This window comes from Rhinoraja longicauda, chromosome 39 (assembly GCF_053455715.1).
Source record: "Rhinoraja longicauda isolate Sanriku21f chromosome 39, sRhiLon1.1, whole genome shotgun sequence".
Taxonomy (NCBI): domain Eukaryota; kingdom Metazoa; phylum Chordata; class Chondrichthyes; order Rajiformes; family Arhynchobatidae; genus Rhinoraja; species Rhinoraja longicauda.
The window spans coordinates 1,306,388-1,322,050 of record NC_135991.1 but is presented as its reverse complement, the minus strand read 5'-3'; the positions used below and the strand labels follow the sequence as shown (position 1 = coordinate 1,322,050).

The 15,663-nt window shown below is 53.0% G+C and overlaps 1 protein-coding gene across 1 annotated transcript in view; it reads right to left on the bottom strand.

Moving 5' to 3' along the window:
- Nucleotides 1-10,237: 10,237 nt before the first annotated feature.
- The window catches only part of LOC144611082 (uncharacterized), a 43,524-nt gene continuing 38,098 nt past the window's right edge, over nt 10,238-15,663 (bottom strand). Inside the window, exon 16 of the mRNA XM_078430163.1 lies at nt 10,238-10,370. Within this exon, the coding sequence (XP_078286289.1) occupies nt 10,278-10,370 (93 nt within the window). The 3' untranslated portion in view covers nt 10,238-10,277. The remainder of the gene's footprint in view (nt 10,371-15,663) is intronic.

The following is a 15,663-nucleotide window of genomic DNA, read 5'->3' as shown; positions in this document are numbered from 1 at the left end:
GAGTTGTGAGGAGGGTCTGAATTGTGAGGGCCTGCTGGAAGAGGTTCTAAGTTGTGAGGGATTGAGGAAAGGAGAGTCTGGATTGTGAGTGTCTGAGGAGAAGAGGGTCTATGTGGGAGGGAGGAGGGTTTGAGTTATGTTCTGAAGGAAAGTGAACAGAGTAAATGGAGAAGAATGTAGAAGGGAAGAGTCTGAGAGAAAGGAAGGGGACTATGAGCGGTAGATAGAAGACCTGTAGTGTAGATGTTGAGTGAGGATGGCCCAAGGGGAAGGAAATGAGGATCTGAGTGAGAGACGGTTCTGAGTTTTGAGGGACTGAGAGGACCGCCAAGAGAAGGGTCCGAGTTGTGAGGAGGAACTGAGTGTTGAGGAGGGACTGAGTGGTGAGGAGGGACTGAGTTGTGAGGATGGATTGATCTGTGAAGTTGGACTGAGCTGTGAGGATGGACTGAGCAGTGAGGGTGGACTGAGCTGTGAGAAGTGTTTGAACTGTGAGGATGGACTGAGCTGTGAGGATGGACTGAGCTGTGAGGATGGACTGAGCTGTGAGGATGGACTGAGTTGTGAGGATGGACTGAGCTGTGAGAAGAGTTTGAACTGTGAGGATGGACTGAGCTGTGAGGATGGACTGAGCTGTGAGGATGGACTGAGTTGTGAGAAAGGTTGGAATTGTGAGGGACCGAGGGGAGGGGGATCTAAGTTGTGAGGGATTGATGGGAGGAGAGACTGAGTTGAGATGTTCTTTGGGGAAACGAGGAGCATTTGAATTGGGAGGAAGAGGGGCTGAGAGGTGGGAAGCTATCCGAGTGGAAGGGAGGAGGCTATGAGGGGTGCAAGAGGAGTGCAGATTGTGAGTGAGGTAGAGCTTAAGGGGGAGGAGATGAGGATTTAGGTGCGAGGATGGTCTGAATGATGCTTGGAGGGATGGGAAAGGAGCTGGGGGAAGGAAGGAACATCTAGGGGAAGGTGGGGGGAGATCTAAGACTTGCCATCATTCTGCGATAGATAACAAACAGCAATGGGCCCAGCACCGAATCCTGGGGCACTCCACTAATCATCGGCCTCCAGTCCGAAAAACAACGTTCTAACGTCACCTTCTGCTTCCTTCCATGAAACCAATTTTCTATCCATTGGGCTAGATGTCCTGTGTTCCCAAGCCATGTAGCCTTTCGGAGCAGCCTGCCACACGTACCTTCTCAAACCCCTTGCTCAAATCCATATATACGCCGTCCTCAGCTCTGTCCTCAACAACCTTTTGCTTAAATCTTCAAAAGCGAACGGCAAACTACAGGGAACTTGATCAATCACCTTGTTTAATTCTCGTTTATATGGAACACTTCAGGATACGTGCCAATCATACATAGCTCAACTATTCACCTGCAAAGAATAAACTCACTGAAACCGCCAAGTAACTGGAAAAGAAACTTCACATTGGAACTTGTGCAGCTGCTGGCAAATCACTGTGGAGCCCCTGTTTCATTCCGGAAACGTAGTGCTGATAGTATTGCGTTTGAACGCTCTCCCTGAGACCTAATGGATTCCACCAGTGTCCTCAGAGTTCCTCCGACATTTGAAAGACTTGGGTGTTTTTCGGTTGATTTGACTGTTTAAGATGTGTCTCTGAGTGATAGCACCTAGAGGAGCTAATACGAATGAGGACACGTTGAAACGAATGTTGTCTGCAGATCCTTGATCAATGTCGGGACCTGGGATGGCGGGACTGTCATATGAGGAAAGATTGAAAAGACTAGGCTTGTATTCACTGGAGTTTACAAGGATGAGAGGGGATCTTATGGAGACATATAAAATTATAAAAGGACTGGGCAAGCTAGATGCAGGAAAAATGTTCCCGGTGTTGGGGGAGTCCAGAACCAGGTGCCACAGTATTAGAATAAAGGGGAGGCCATTTAAAACTGAGGTGAGAAGGAATGTTTTTACCCAAAGAGGTGTGAATTTGTGGAATTCTCCGCCATGGAGGGCAGTAGAGGCCAAATGACTGGATGAATTTAAGAAAGGGTTAGATAAGAGCTCTGGGGGGCTAGTGGAATCAAGGGATAAGGGGAGAAGTTGGGCACAGGTTACTGATTGTGGATGATCAGTTATAATCACAATGAATGGCGGTGCTGGCTCAAAGGGCCGAATGGCCTCCTCCTGCACCTATTTTCTATGTTTATATAGGGGTCGGGGCTGTGAACACATTATGTGACTGTGATTTAGATTTGAGTGAAGCGCGCGGTTGAAAAGAAGCCATGGGATAAATGGTTTAAAATCATTGCTGTGACGTGGCTTATCATTGGCGGTAATATTCTAGAAACCAAGTCAGTTGGTGGGAATGCAGGAGAATAAAAGTAAATTAGTGTCAAACGGATTAAATAGGTCGACTGGACGGATCTGATTATTTGCTCTTTGCGAATAACGATTGTTCGCTATCCAAGACAAATAAGGGCAGCAATTAGTTTAAACCAATTATATCTAAGCCAAACACACGAAAACTGGTGTCTCCGGCATTTGAAGCGTGTTTTCATTGTCATCTACTGGATTGTTCACAGACGGAAGAGAAAATTTAGGTGGTAATAAATTATGACTGTCTCTTTCATATGTCAACTACAACAATCAAAAGTGGCAATTGGTGATAAATTAAGTCTCTAATTGGGGATTATCAAGTTGGGATAGTGGGCAGGGAGGTCCTGTCACAGCACATTCCATTCGGACATGTTTGTTGGTCTGTACGTGACCACAAGGACAGAGGGCGGTGTCTGCAATGCCCCATCTTTTCATGTTGGCTGCGAAACGACCAGCACCAGTTCGTAGCCTGTCCAGTTGAACCCAGGCCTTCCTGCGGAGGTTGTTGCCTGGAGGGTGTTGTGACCAGGTCTCAAAGTATGGCTGGAGTCCTTCTGGGACAGCTAGTGCTGCATTGCTCACTGCATCCAGGCTCTCCATGTATGGGCGCAGAGGCTTCCGTGAGCGCAACCGGCATGAGGCCTCCTTCTCATAAAGGATGTCATGCAGAAGGTGGTTAGGCTGAGCAGCTTTCTGATGCAGTCGTCCACAGATGTTATAACGACGGGCTTGGGGTGGTTCAATCCCAGAAAGAAATGGTACATGACTTAGTGGGGTGCTGCGATGCAACCTGAGATGAGAGCTGCTTTACGTCCTCGTCGTCCACAACCCTCTCAAACTTTCCTATCCATTTACCCGTCTGTCTTTTTAAATTATGTTATAGTAACCACCTGAATATCCTTCTCTGCCACCTCGATCCACGTACCCACCACCTCTTGATTGAAAATACTGTTATGGTTCAGATTAAATTCTTCTCCATTTAACTTATAAGTATGTACTGTGGTTATTGATTTCCCTACCTTAGCTAATAGACTCTGCATTCTCCCTCGATGTCCCCCTCGTGTTTTTTATACATCTCTGTAAGCACAAGCCACAGCATTCTGCGGTGCTGGGGAATAAACGTCTAAGCCTGCCCCAGCTTTCACGAGACGTTAGGCCCTCGAGTCCTGCCAACATTTTCGTAAATCTTCTCTGTCCTCTTTCCATCTTAAGGATATCCTTCCTATAGCAGGCTGAAACAACTGAACGCAGTACTCCAAATACGGCTTCACCAACGGATTTCAATCAACTTAGAAATATTCGCGAAATAGGATGTCCTACCTAAATAAGCATGCTGATTATCACGTATTATGTCTTGTCTATCTAAATGCCTGAATATTTTAGCTTTCAAAATCCCCTCCAGTACTTTGCCTACTACAGATCTTAGGCTCATTGATATACAGTCCCCAAGCTTTTCTTTTCACCCCGTCTTGAACAGAAACACGATATAAGTGACTCTTCATGCGGCAACACATACGTGTATAATAACGATTCTGATACCTCAGCTGAGTTCCCTGTAAATTATATTTTCTATCTCCCTGCAGTATCTTCGGATGTATCTATCAGGCCCAAGAGATATATTTATGTTGGAAGCTTTAGGATATCCAGGATCTCCTCGACTGTAATACGAACTGTCAGCTGCATTAACTGCCCAACTTCCCAAGCTTTGTGTCCTTCACCACAGTAAGAAGAGACGAGATATCAACAGTTCAACAGAGCTTTATTTGTCATTCGGTACCAAGGTACCGAACGAAACTACATAGCAGTCGCACACAAAAAAAACACAAGACACATGACCCCAACACAAACGTCCATCACAGTGACTCCAAACACCCCCTCACTGTGATGGAGGCAACACAACTTCCACTCTCTTCCCCACGCCCACGAACAGCCAGCTCGTCCCCGACCGACCCGCACAGTCCCCGCAAGGGGATGGAAGTCCCCTTGGCCGAGTCGCACCGGGCGATGAGACGTCTCGCGGCCGAACCGGGCGATGGAAGGCCCCGCGGCCGAGCCGCACCAGGCGATGGAAGGCCCCGCGGCCGAGCCGCACCGGGCGATGGAAGGCCCCGCGGCCGAGTCGCACCGGGCGATGAGACGTCTCCCGGCCGCACCGGGCGATGTTAGGCCCCGCGGCCGAGCCGCACCAGCGATGAAAAGTCCCGCGGCCGAGCCGCGCCGGACGATGTTAGGCCCCGCGGCCGAGCCGCACCGGGCGAAGGAAGGCCCCGCGGCCGAGCCGCACCGGGCACTGTTAAGTCCAGCGGCCGAGCCGCGCCGGGCGATGGAAGGCCCCGCGGCCGAGCCGCACCCCGCGCCGTGAGGAAGAGACCTCTGCTTCCTTCCATGAAGCTAATTTTCTATCCATTGAGCTATCTCTCCTTGGATACCATGTGGTCTAACCTTCCAGAGCTGCCAACCATGCGGAACCTTGTCCAATGCTTTGCTGAAGTCCATATGTACAACATCTATAGCCCTGCCCTCATCGACTTGTTTGGTCACTTTCTCATAAAACTAAATCAGATTTGTGAGACACAGCTTCACATGTACAAAACCGTGCTGATTATCCCTAATCAGCCCTTGCCCATCTAAATGCCTGTTTATCATATTCCTCAGAATAGTCAAAAATATGTTTCCAACTGTAGATGTTCATCTCACTGTTCTATAGTTCCCAGCATTTCCCCTGCATCCCCTTCTTGAACAGAGGCACAACACTTTCCACCCTCCAGTCTTCCGGCACCTCTCTTGGAAAAAGACGACTCGTAAATCTCAACCAGTGCCCCCGCAACTTCCTCATTGGTTTCCCACAATGCCCTCGGATATATCTAATCAGGCCCACGAGATTTGTCTCCCTTCATACATGATCGTACCTTCAGCACCTCTTCGGCCTTAACACTGACTGCTCTCAAGCCATTTTCATTGACTGCCCCAAGTTTCTCCGTCCTCCTGTCTTTCTCCTTGGTAAATACAGAGGAGAAATACTCATTGATGAACTTCCCCATCTCCTGTGGCTCCAGAGTTGGCCGCTTTGATTCCTGAGGGGTCCCACTCTTTCTCTAGTTACCCATTTCCCACTTATGTATTTATCATATCTCTTGGGATTGTCCTTGATGCTCTCTGCCAGAGCTACCACCTGGCCCCTTTTTGTCCAACTGGTTTCCTTTTTTACATTGCTCCTTAGTTCCCAAAACTCCTCCAGGGATACACTTGATCCTAGCTGCTTGTACCCATCCCATGCTTTCTTCTTATTTTTGACTAATGCCTCAATTTCTCTTGTCAGCCAAGCTTCCTTACATTTGACTGCCTTGCCCGTCACTCGAACAGAGACGTGCATATCATGAGTTTTTGTCAACACTTTTATAAACATCCCTCTTGGCTGATCTTCCTTTTCACTCAAATAACATGTTCCATTCAACATGAGCGAGACATTCTCTCATGCCCTCAAAGATGGCCTTAACTATTGAAACCCTGTCTTTTGCCTGATTCTCTGTATTCACAGCTCTCAGGCACCTCCTCCTATTTATCTGTGGACCACGATCCTGCAGATGAGCACCATGTCCTAATCTCACGGACCATTTCTGATTTTATCACTTAGGCGATCTGCGTGCTAAACAAAATTGCCCTGGCTGACCTATTGTTACTGCTTGCTTCTGCCCCACTGAATTAATTTCCACACACCTCAACTCCATCCTATCCCCCCTGGTCTAATCCCTCCCGGGATTATGTCCAAGACGCACACCTTTCGTCTCTTCTATGACTTCCGTTTTTCAGGCCTCCACTCCCTCATCTCTAATATGGATGTTCAGTCACTACACCTCTATCCCCCACCAGGAAGGTCTTAAAGCCCTCTGCTTCTTCCTCAACTACAGACCCACTCAATTTCCATCACCAACATTCTCCTCGGCCTAGCAGAGCCAAAGTGCTAAGGGTTTAGATGGAAGCCCTTTCTCTGTGTTCAGCAAATGTCCCCCAGTTGACATATAAGGACCCCCCATTGGGATAGATCAAAGTTTGACTCACTCTTGGAAAATGGGACAGAGGAAGTGACTGAGATGTCATTTGGGGAGCGCTTTAGGACCAGTGACCATCGTTATATTAGTTTTTACATCGTTATGGAAACGGGCAGAACTGGTCCTCACGTTAAAGTTAGAATTGAGGCAAGGCGAACTTCAATGGTTTTGGCAGTAGCCTGCAAACTCTTATTGGAGTGAGTTGTTACACAGATAGTGGTAGGTGCCTGGCATGTGTTGCCAGGGTTGGTGTTGGAGACAGATGCTCTAGCAGCTGCGGCTTACCTGCAGTACGTCTGTCTTTGTGTTTTTATGTTGTTTTTTTGTCTTGATTGTAGTGTAAATGTGATGTCGTTTTTTGGGGTTGTGTACTATGTAAAATTGTCTCTTCCCAACGGAGACGCGACCTTTTGTTTCTGGGCCGTGTCTACGTTCACGCTACGGCCTACCATCGGCTCTGCACCTGGAGCTGGCGGCCTCCACCTGGGACTTGCCTGCGGAAGCTCCGGCCGCGGGGATGTCGGAAGCTCGCAGCCCCTGCCGTGGGTGGGGGCCGACATCGGGAGCTCCGACAGCCGCAGCGTCTTTGCCCGCCCCGGATCGCAGTGCTTGGGTCGGCCCGCTGCGGACCTTTCACTGTCGAGCGCGGCCTGGAACGTGGCAACTACAACAGCCTGACCGCGGGAGAAGACGGCAGGAGAAGAGAGAAAGACATTCTGTCCTTCCATCACAATGAGGAGGTGACTGGAGGAGACTCACTGTGATGGATGTTTCTTTTTGTTTGATTGTGTGTGTTATTGCTTATTTGTATTGCTCTTATTGTTGGACTGTGGGTTATCTTTCATTTCACTGCACATTTATGTGTATGTGACAAATAAACTTGACTTGACTTGATGTTTAAGAGGTTTTTAGATCGGTACATGAATGGGAGAATGAAGTGATATGGATCACGTGTAGGCAGACGAGATTAGTTTGTTCGGTATTATGTATGGCGTGGGTGTTGTGTGCTGGAGCGCCCATTCCTGCACTACGTTGCTGTACTTCTGTTGAATGTTTGTGACAAAGGAATGTCTGGCAATTGCACGATCTTTCTGAGTGCAACTGTGAGAGTTTAAGACCTCCATGTTCCTTTTAGAGTGAATGGCTAGGCTGGCAGTACTGGGAAACCCTGGACGGCAAGAGGTACAGATTATTTAATGGTGAAAAAGGAGAGAGTATAGGGCACCTCAAAGTGCTACGCAGACATTTATGTGAAGAGCCGTAGATCTCCTATGAGAGGGCCTCGTTGAATATTTTGGCTGCTTTACCATGGAGAAAGATATGAAGACCAGGGAATTCGCAAAGGTTAACAGTGATGTTTTGGCGTTAGTCCGCATTGCATTAGAGATGCTGGTTGTCATGTATGAAGGTAGATTGATCTCATGAGGCTGATCTGGTTTATTCAAAGCACAGAGGGAAGCCGGAGAAGAAAGCCGTCTGAGAGACAGGCATCGTTGTTAGCCAGAGTGAGGTACCGCAAGATGGTGGATGGCTGATGTTGTCCTTTATTTAAGTCGGGGGACAAAGGAAAAACCTGGGAACTATGAACGAGAAAGCTAACTAATCTGTGGTAGGCAAGTTACTGAGGAGATTCTTAGGGTTAAGAAAATACATGCATTTGAAAAGACAGGGATTGAGTAGTGACAGCAAACACAGCTTTAGTGCACAGGAGATCATGTTCCACAAACTTGATTTAGTTTCTGAAGCTGTAAATAGGACAATAATGGTTGGGTAATGTACATTATCTATGTGGGCTTCAGCAAGGCATTCAATAAGATGCTGTGTGGAAGATTATTCTGCAAGGTTTGATGGTATGGGTTGGAGGGAATGGATACTATTGAGATAATTAATGGACTTAATATAAGGTAGCGGAGGGTGATGGTGGAAGAATGGTTTTCGGACTGGTGGCCCATGACTATTATATTTCAGGGGTCCGTATTGGGTCCACGTTGGCTGGCAATGTGTTAGACATAGTCAGTAAGTTTGCAGATTACAATAAAATAGGTTACATTGTGGACAGCCAAAAGATTGCCATGAATTGTAGCGGGATCTTGATCAACTGGGTAAGTTTAGCCGAGGAATGACAAATCGAATCCAGGCAAATACAAGGTGATGCAATTTGGGTCAAGTCAAACCAGGATAGGATTTTCCGAATGAATGGTAGGAACTAGGGAGTGTTGTAGTTTAGTTTAGAGATACTTTGGCCCACCGGGTCCACGCCGACCAGCGACCCGGCACACTAACTCTATCCTACACACATGGGGTACAATTTCCATATGTGCCGATCTAAAAGCTTCTTGAACTCCACTATCGTATTTACTTGCACCACCTCCCCTGTCAATGCGTTCCAGGCCCCGTCACTCTCTGTGTAAAAAAACTTGTCTCAAACATCTCCTTTGTACTTTCCCCCTCTCACCTTATACCTACACTCTCCAGTCTTAGAATCTTCCATCTTGGGAAAAGGTTCTCAATGTCTAACCTACCGATGCCTCTCATAACTATATATACTTCCTGCAACCTCAGGCATTCCAGAAACAAACAATCTAAGTTTATCCAACCTCTCCTAGCAGTGAAACACTTTAATCCAGGCAGCATTTTAGTAAAATTCCTCTGCACCCTTGTCAAAGTCCCCACATCCTCCCCGTAACGGGGAGACTTCCACTGCATACAATACTCCAAATTAGGCTTAACCAAAGTCCTATACAGCAGCATCTTACCCTTCCACTCAATGCCCCTGGCAATAAAGGCAAGCATATCATACGCGATCTTTACCACCCCATCTACTTTTTCTGTCACACTCATCGAGCTATGAACTTGAACTCCACGATTCCTCTGCACATCAATGTTGTTAAGGGACTTACCATGATTGCATCCTCTCCCCTTACATTCAACTTCCCATAGGATTGTGGTGGGTGTGTGAGTGCTTCTCAGGTATTTCAGGGCCAAAGGATGTTCCACTGTTATTAATCCTCCCCCAGTGAATCAGCTCCCAGTGAGGGAGAACCAAAAGGCAGGACACACACGAGAATGAACAGGATTATGTTCCATCGCCATCGCTCTGACAATCTTACCAACTAATCACCATCACCTTGTACTCAAGACAACCCTCCTCAGTGGCAGCAGCACCACCAGGTTTTATGTCATCTGCAGTTTATTTCCAGTGATCTCCTTGATCAGCAAAGATTTACACAGGATTTACTTTGTGTCTTTATTGTATTACTTTTAATAATATTAGTAAATTAAAGTTGCATTACAGCTAACGGAAACATTGAAATATATTATTCTTGAACAGTGTGTACTGTCAGATGCATCAGAAATATTGAGACATTACAGGAATAGGTCATTGAATGTAATCATGTTTAAATCTGTCATGTCACTGAGAAATAATCAACTGTGTAATTTTCAGAATGAAATAGGAACTTTATCAATAAAACACAGAAATTATGATGGAATATTCAGATGGCAGTTAATACAGATATCTCTGACACCATCAGCTTGGATTCCTGCCAAACCACCACAACCCAACACAGCCCATCAGCCCACCCTACACACCCACCACCCCGATCCACACACATCACCCACACGCCCAGCCCATTCACCACACATCACCCCATACGCCCATCCCACCTTACCCCAACACACACACCCACCCCACCCTACAAATGTATCCCACCCCTCTCCACCTGCCCGCTCCACCACACTCTCAATCACACGCCTCCCCACCCCACCCTTCCCCAACTGACCACCCCACCCCACACGTCCACCCTACCCCATCCCACACACCCACCACCTCCCCGCCCATCATCCTGTGATGTGTTGGATGATCGTAATCCAGAACCTTCCGGCTCAGTTCCTTCCCCTCTTCTGGCGTTTTCCAGTCTGTGTGCCCTTGGGCTTGACTTGTTCACAGGGCAGCTGCTTCCTCAGCACCTCACGTAACTGTGGAACAGAGCAGTGGATGGAGAGGGTGAGACCGCACTGTGTGGGATCATGGCCCAGAGCTGGAGAGCACAGATCCCATCACTGCAGAACCCGTCTACAAACACCAGATATTCCCTCCCCTTAACCAACTCCATCCCCAAACACCAGAACAATCTGTCACCAAACACCAGGAGATACCCTCCCCTTAACACCACAAACTCCATCCCCGAAAACCAGCAGAACGCGTCACCAAACGCCAGGGAAATCCCTGTTCTCAGCACAAACTCCATCCCCGAACACCAGGCGAACACATTCCTTCCAAATCACCTCTCTCATAAACGTTGTTAAGTTCCTGCCTCCCCCTGCCCCAACCACAGGAATGGAAGTAACGTCCCCTCCCCCAATCACTGAAAATGCCTTCCTCACACCCGATGGAAATCCCCTTGCCCACACAATAGGGGAACTCACTACCCAGGGGAATCTCCATAATCCCCATCCCCACACACACACACACCCATACCAAACCGTAAAAGGGATGGGGACACTGACTCGGGACTGGGGGAGATTGACTGGGGTCGGGGGGGGGAGTTTGAATGGGGTCGGTGGGGGGGAGGTTGACTGGGGTCGGTGGGGGGAGTTTGACTGGAGTCGGGGGGGAAGTTGACATGGGAGTGACTGTCCGGGTATGGGGAGGAGGGGTTACTGCCCAGGGACGGGGCAGAGACGGACTGTGGACGGGGCAGAGACGGACTGTGGACGGGGTAGAGACGGACTGTGAACGGGGCAGAGACTGACTGGGGACGGGGTAGACTGACTGTGGACGGGGCAGAATGACTGGGGACGGGGCAGACTGACTGGGGACGGGGTAGACTGACTGGGGACAGGGTAGACTGACTGGGGACGGGACAGAGACTGACTGGGGACGGTGTAGAGACTGACTGGGGACGGGGTAGACTGACTGGGGACGGGGCAGACTGACTGGGGACGGGGTAGACTGACTGTGGACGGGGCAGACTGACTGGGGACGGGGTAGACTGACTGTGGACGGGGCAGACTGACTGGGGACGGGGTACACTGACTGGGGACGGGGCAGACTGACTGGGGACGGGGTAGAGACTGACTGGGGACGGGGTAGACTGACTGGGGACAGGGTAGACTGAATGGGGACGGGGCATAGACTGACTGGGGACGGTGTAGAGACTGAATGGGGACGGGGTAGACTGACTGGGGACGGGGCAGACTGACTGGGGACGGGGTAGACTGACTGGGGACGGGGTAGACTGACTGGGGACGGGGCAGAGACTGACTGGGGACGGGGCATAGACTGACTGGGGACGGGGTAGACTGACTGGGGACGGGGCAGACTGACTGGGGACGGGTAGAGACTGACTGGGGACGGGGTAGAGACTGACTGGGGACGGGGTAGACTGACTGGGGACGGGGCAGACTGACTGGGGACGGGGTAGAGACTGACTGGGGACGGGGTAGACTGACTGGGGACAGGGTAGACTGACTGGGGACGGGGCAGAGACTGACTGGGGACGGTGTAGAGACTGAATGGGGACGGGGTAGACTGACTGGGGACGGGGCAGACTGACTGGGGACGGGGTAGACTGACTGGGGACGGGGTAGACTGACTGGGGACGGGGCAGAGACTGACTGGGGACGGGGCATAGACTGACTGGGGACGGGGTAGACTGACTGGGGACGGGGCAGACTGACTGGGGACGGATAGAGACTGACTGGGGACGGGGTAGAGACTGACTGGGGACGGGGTAGACTGACTGGGGACGGGGCAGACTGACTGGGAACGGGGTAGACTGACTGGGGACGGGGTAGACTGACTGGGGACGGGGCAGAGACTGACTGGGGACGGTGTAGAGACTGACTGGGGACGGGGTAGACTGACTGGGGACGGGGCAGACTGACTGGGGACGGGGTAGACTGACTGGGGACGGGGTAGACTGACTGGGGACGGGGCAGAGACTGACTGGGGACGGTGTAGATACTGACTGGGGACGGGGTAGACTGACTGGTGACGGGGCAGACTGACTGGGGACGGGGTAGACTGACTGGGGACGGGGCAGAGACTGACTGGGGACGGGGTAGAGACTGACGGGACGGGGTAGAGACTGACTGAGGACGGGGTAGAGACTGACTGGGGACGGGGCAGAGACTGACTGGGGACGGGGCAGAGACTGACTGGGGACGGGGCAGAGACGGACTGTGGACGGGGTAGAGACGGACTGTGGACGGGGCAGAGACTGACTGGGGACGGGGTAGACTGACTGGGGACGGGGCAGAGACTGACTGGGGACGGTGTAGAGACTGACTGGGGACGGGGTAGACTGACTGGGGACGGGGCAGACTGACTGGGGACGGGGTAGACTGACTGTGGACGGGGCAGACTGACTGGGGACGGGGTAGACTGAATGTGGACGGGGCAGACTGACTGGGGACGGGGTAGACTGACTGGGGACGGGGCAGACTGACTGGGGACGGGGTAGAGACTGACTGGGGACGGGGTAGACTGACTGGGGACAGGGTTGACTGACTGGGGACGGGGCAGAGACTGACTGGGGACGGTGTAGAGACTGAATGGGGACGGGGTAGACTGACTGGGGACGGGGCAGACTGACTGGGGACGGGGTCGGCTGACTGGGGACGGGGTAGACTGACTGGGGACGGGGCAGAGACTGACTGGGGACGGGGCATAGACTGACTGGGGACGGGGTAGACTGACTGGGGACGGGGCAGACTGACTGGGGACGGGTAGAGACTGACTGGGGACGGGGTAGAGACTGACTGGGGACGGGGTAGACTGACTGGGGACGGGGCAGACTGACTGGGGACGGGGTAGACTGACTGGGGACGGGGTAGACTGACTGGGGACGGGGTAGACTGACTGGGGACGGGGCAGAGACTGACTGGGGACGGTGTAGAGACTGATTGGGGACGGGGTAGACTGACTGGGGACGGGGCAGACTGACTGGGGACGGGGTAGACTGACTGGGGACGGGGTAGACTGACGGGACGGGGCAGAGACTGACTGGGGACGGTGTAGAGACTGACTGGGGACGGGGTAGACTGACTGGTGACGGGGCAGACTGACTGGGGACGGGGTAGACTGACTGGGGACGGGGCAGAGACTGACTGGGGACGGGGTAGAGACTGACGGGACGGGGTAGAGACTGACTGGGGACGGAGTAGAGACTGACTGGGGACGGGGCAGAGACTGACTGGGGACGGGGCAGAGACTGACTGGGGACGGGGCAGAGACGGACTGTGGACGGGGTAGAGACGGACTGTGGACGGGGCAGAGACTGACTGGGGACGGGGTAGACTGACTGGGGACAGGGTAGAGACTGACTGGGGACGGGGCAGACTGACTGGGGACGGGGTAGACGGACTGTGGACGGGGTAGAGACGGACTGTGGACGGGGCAGACTGACGGGGGACGGGGTAGACTGACTGGGGACGGGGCAGAGACTGACTGGGGACGGGGTAGACTGACTGGGGACGGGGTAGACTGACTGGGGACGGGGCAGAGACTGACTGGGGACGGTGTAGAGACTGACTGGGGACGGGGTAGACTGACTGGCGACGGGGCAGACTGACTGGGGACGGGGTAGACTGACTGGGGACGGGGCAGAGACTGACTGGGGACGGGGTAGAGACTGACGGGACGGGGTAGAGACTGACTGAGGACGGGGTAGAGACTGACTGGGGACGGGGCAGAGACTGACTGGGGACGGGGCAGAGACTGACTGGGGACGGGGTAGACTGACTGGGGACGGGGCAGAGACTGACTGGGGACGGGGTAGAGACTGACGGGACGGGGTAGAGACTGACTGGGGACGGGGCAGAGACTGACTGGGGACGGGGCAGAGACTGACTGGGGACGGGGCAAAGACGGACTGTGGACGGGGTAGAGACGGACTGTGGACGGGGCAGAGACTGACTGGGGACGGGGTAGACTGACTGGGGACAGGGTAGAGACTGACTGGGGACGGGGCAGACTGACTGGGGACGGGGTAGACGGACTGTGGAAGGGGTAGAGACGGACTGTGGACGGGGCAGACTGACTGGGGACGGGGTAGACTGACTGGGGACGGGGCAGAGACTGACTGGGGACGGGGTAGACTGACTGGGGACGGTGTAGAGACTGACTGGGGACGGGGTAGACTGACTGGTGACGGGGCAGACTGACTGGGGACGGGGTAGACTGACTGGGGACGGGGCAGAGACTGACTGGGGACAGGGTAGAGACTGACGGGACGGGGTAGAGACTGACTGAGGACGGGGTAGAGACTGACTGGGGACGGGGCAGAGACTGACTGGGGACGGGGCAGAGACTGACTGGGGACGGGGCAGAGACGGACTGTGGACGGGGTAGAGACGGACTGTGGACGGGGCAGAGACTGACTGGGGACGGGGTAGACTGACTGGGGACGGGGCAGAGACTGACTGGGGACGGTGTAGAGACTGACTGGGGACGGGGTAGACTGACTGGGGACGGGGCAGACTGACTGGGGACGGGGTAGACTGACTGTGGACGGGGCAGACTGACTGGGGACGGGGTAGACTGACTGTGGACGGGGCAGACTGACTGGGGACGGGGTAGACTGACTGGGGACGGGGCAGACTGACTGGGGACGGGGTAGAGACTGACTGGGGACGGGGTAGACTGACTGGGGACAGGGTTGACTGACTGGGGACGGGGCAGAGACTGACTGGGGACGGTGTAGAGACTGAATGGGGACGGGGTAAACTGACTGGGGACGGGGCAGACTGACTGGGGACGGGGTAGACTGACTGGGGACGGGGTAGACTGACTGGGGACGGGGCAGAGACTGACTGGGGATGGGGCATAGACTGACTGGGGACGGGGTAGACTGACTGGGGACGGGGCAGACTGACTGGGGACGGGTAGAGACTGACTGGGGACGGGGTAGAGACTGACTGGGGACGGGGTAGACTGACTGGGGACGGGGCAGACTGACTGGGGACGGGGTAGACTGACTGGGGACGGGGTAGACTGACTGGGGACGGGGTAGACTGACTGGGGACGGGGCAGAGACTGACTGGGGACGGTGTAGAGACTGACTGGGGACGGGGTAGACTGACTGGGGACGGGGCAGAGACTGACTGGGGACGGGGTAGAGACTGACGGGACGGGGTAGAGACTGACTGAGGACGGGGTAGAGACTGACTGGGGACGGGGCAGAGACTGACTGGGGACGGGGCAGAGACTGACTGGGGACGGGGTAGACTGACTGGGGACGGGGCAGAGACTGACTGGGGACGGGGT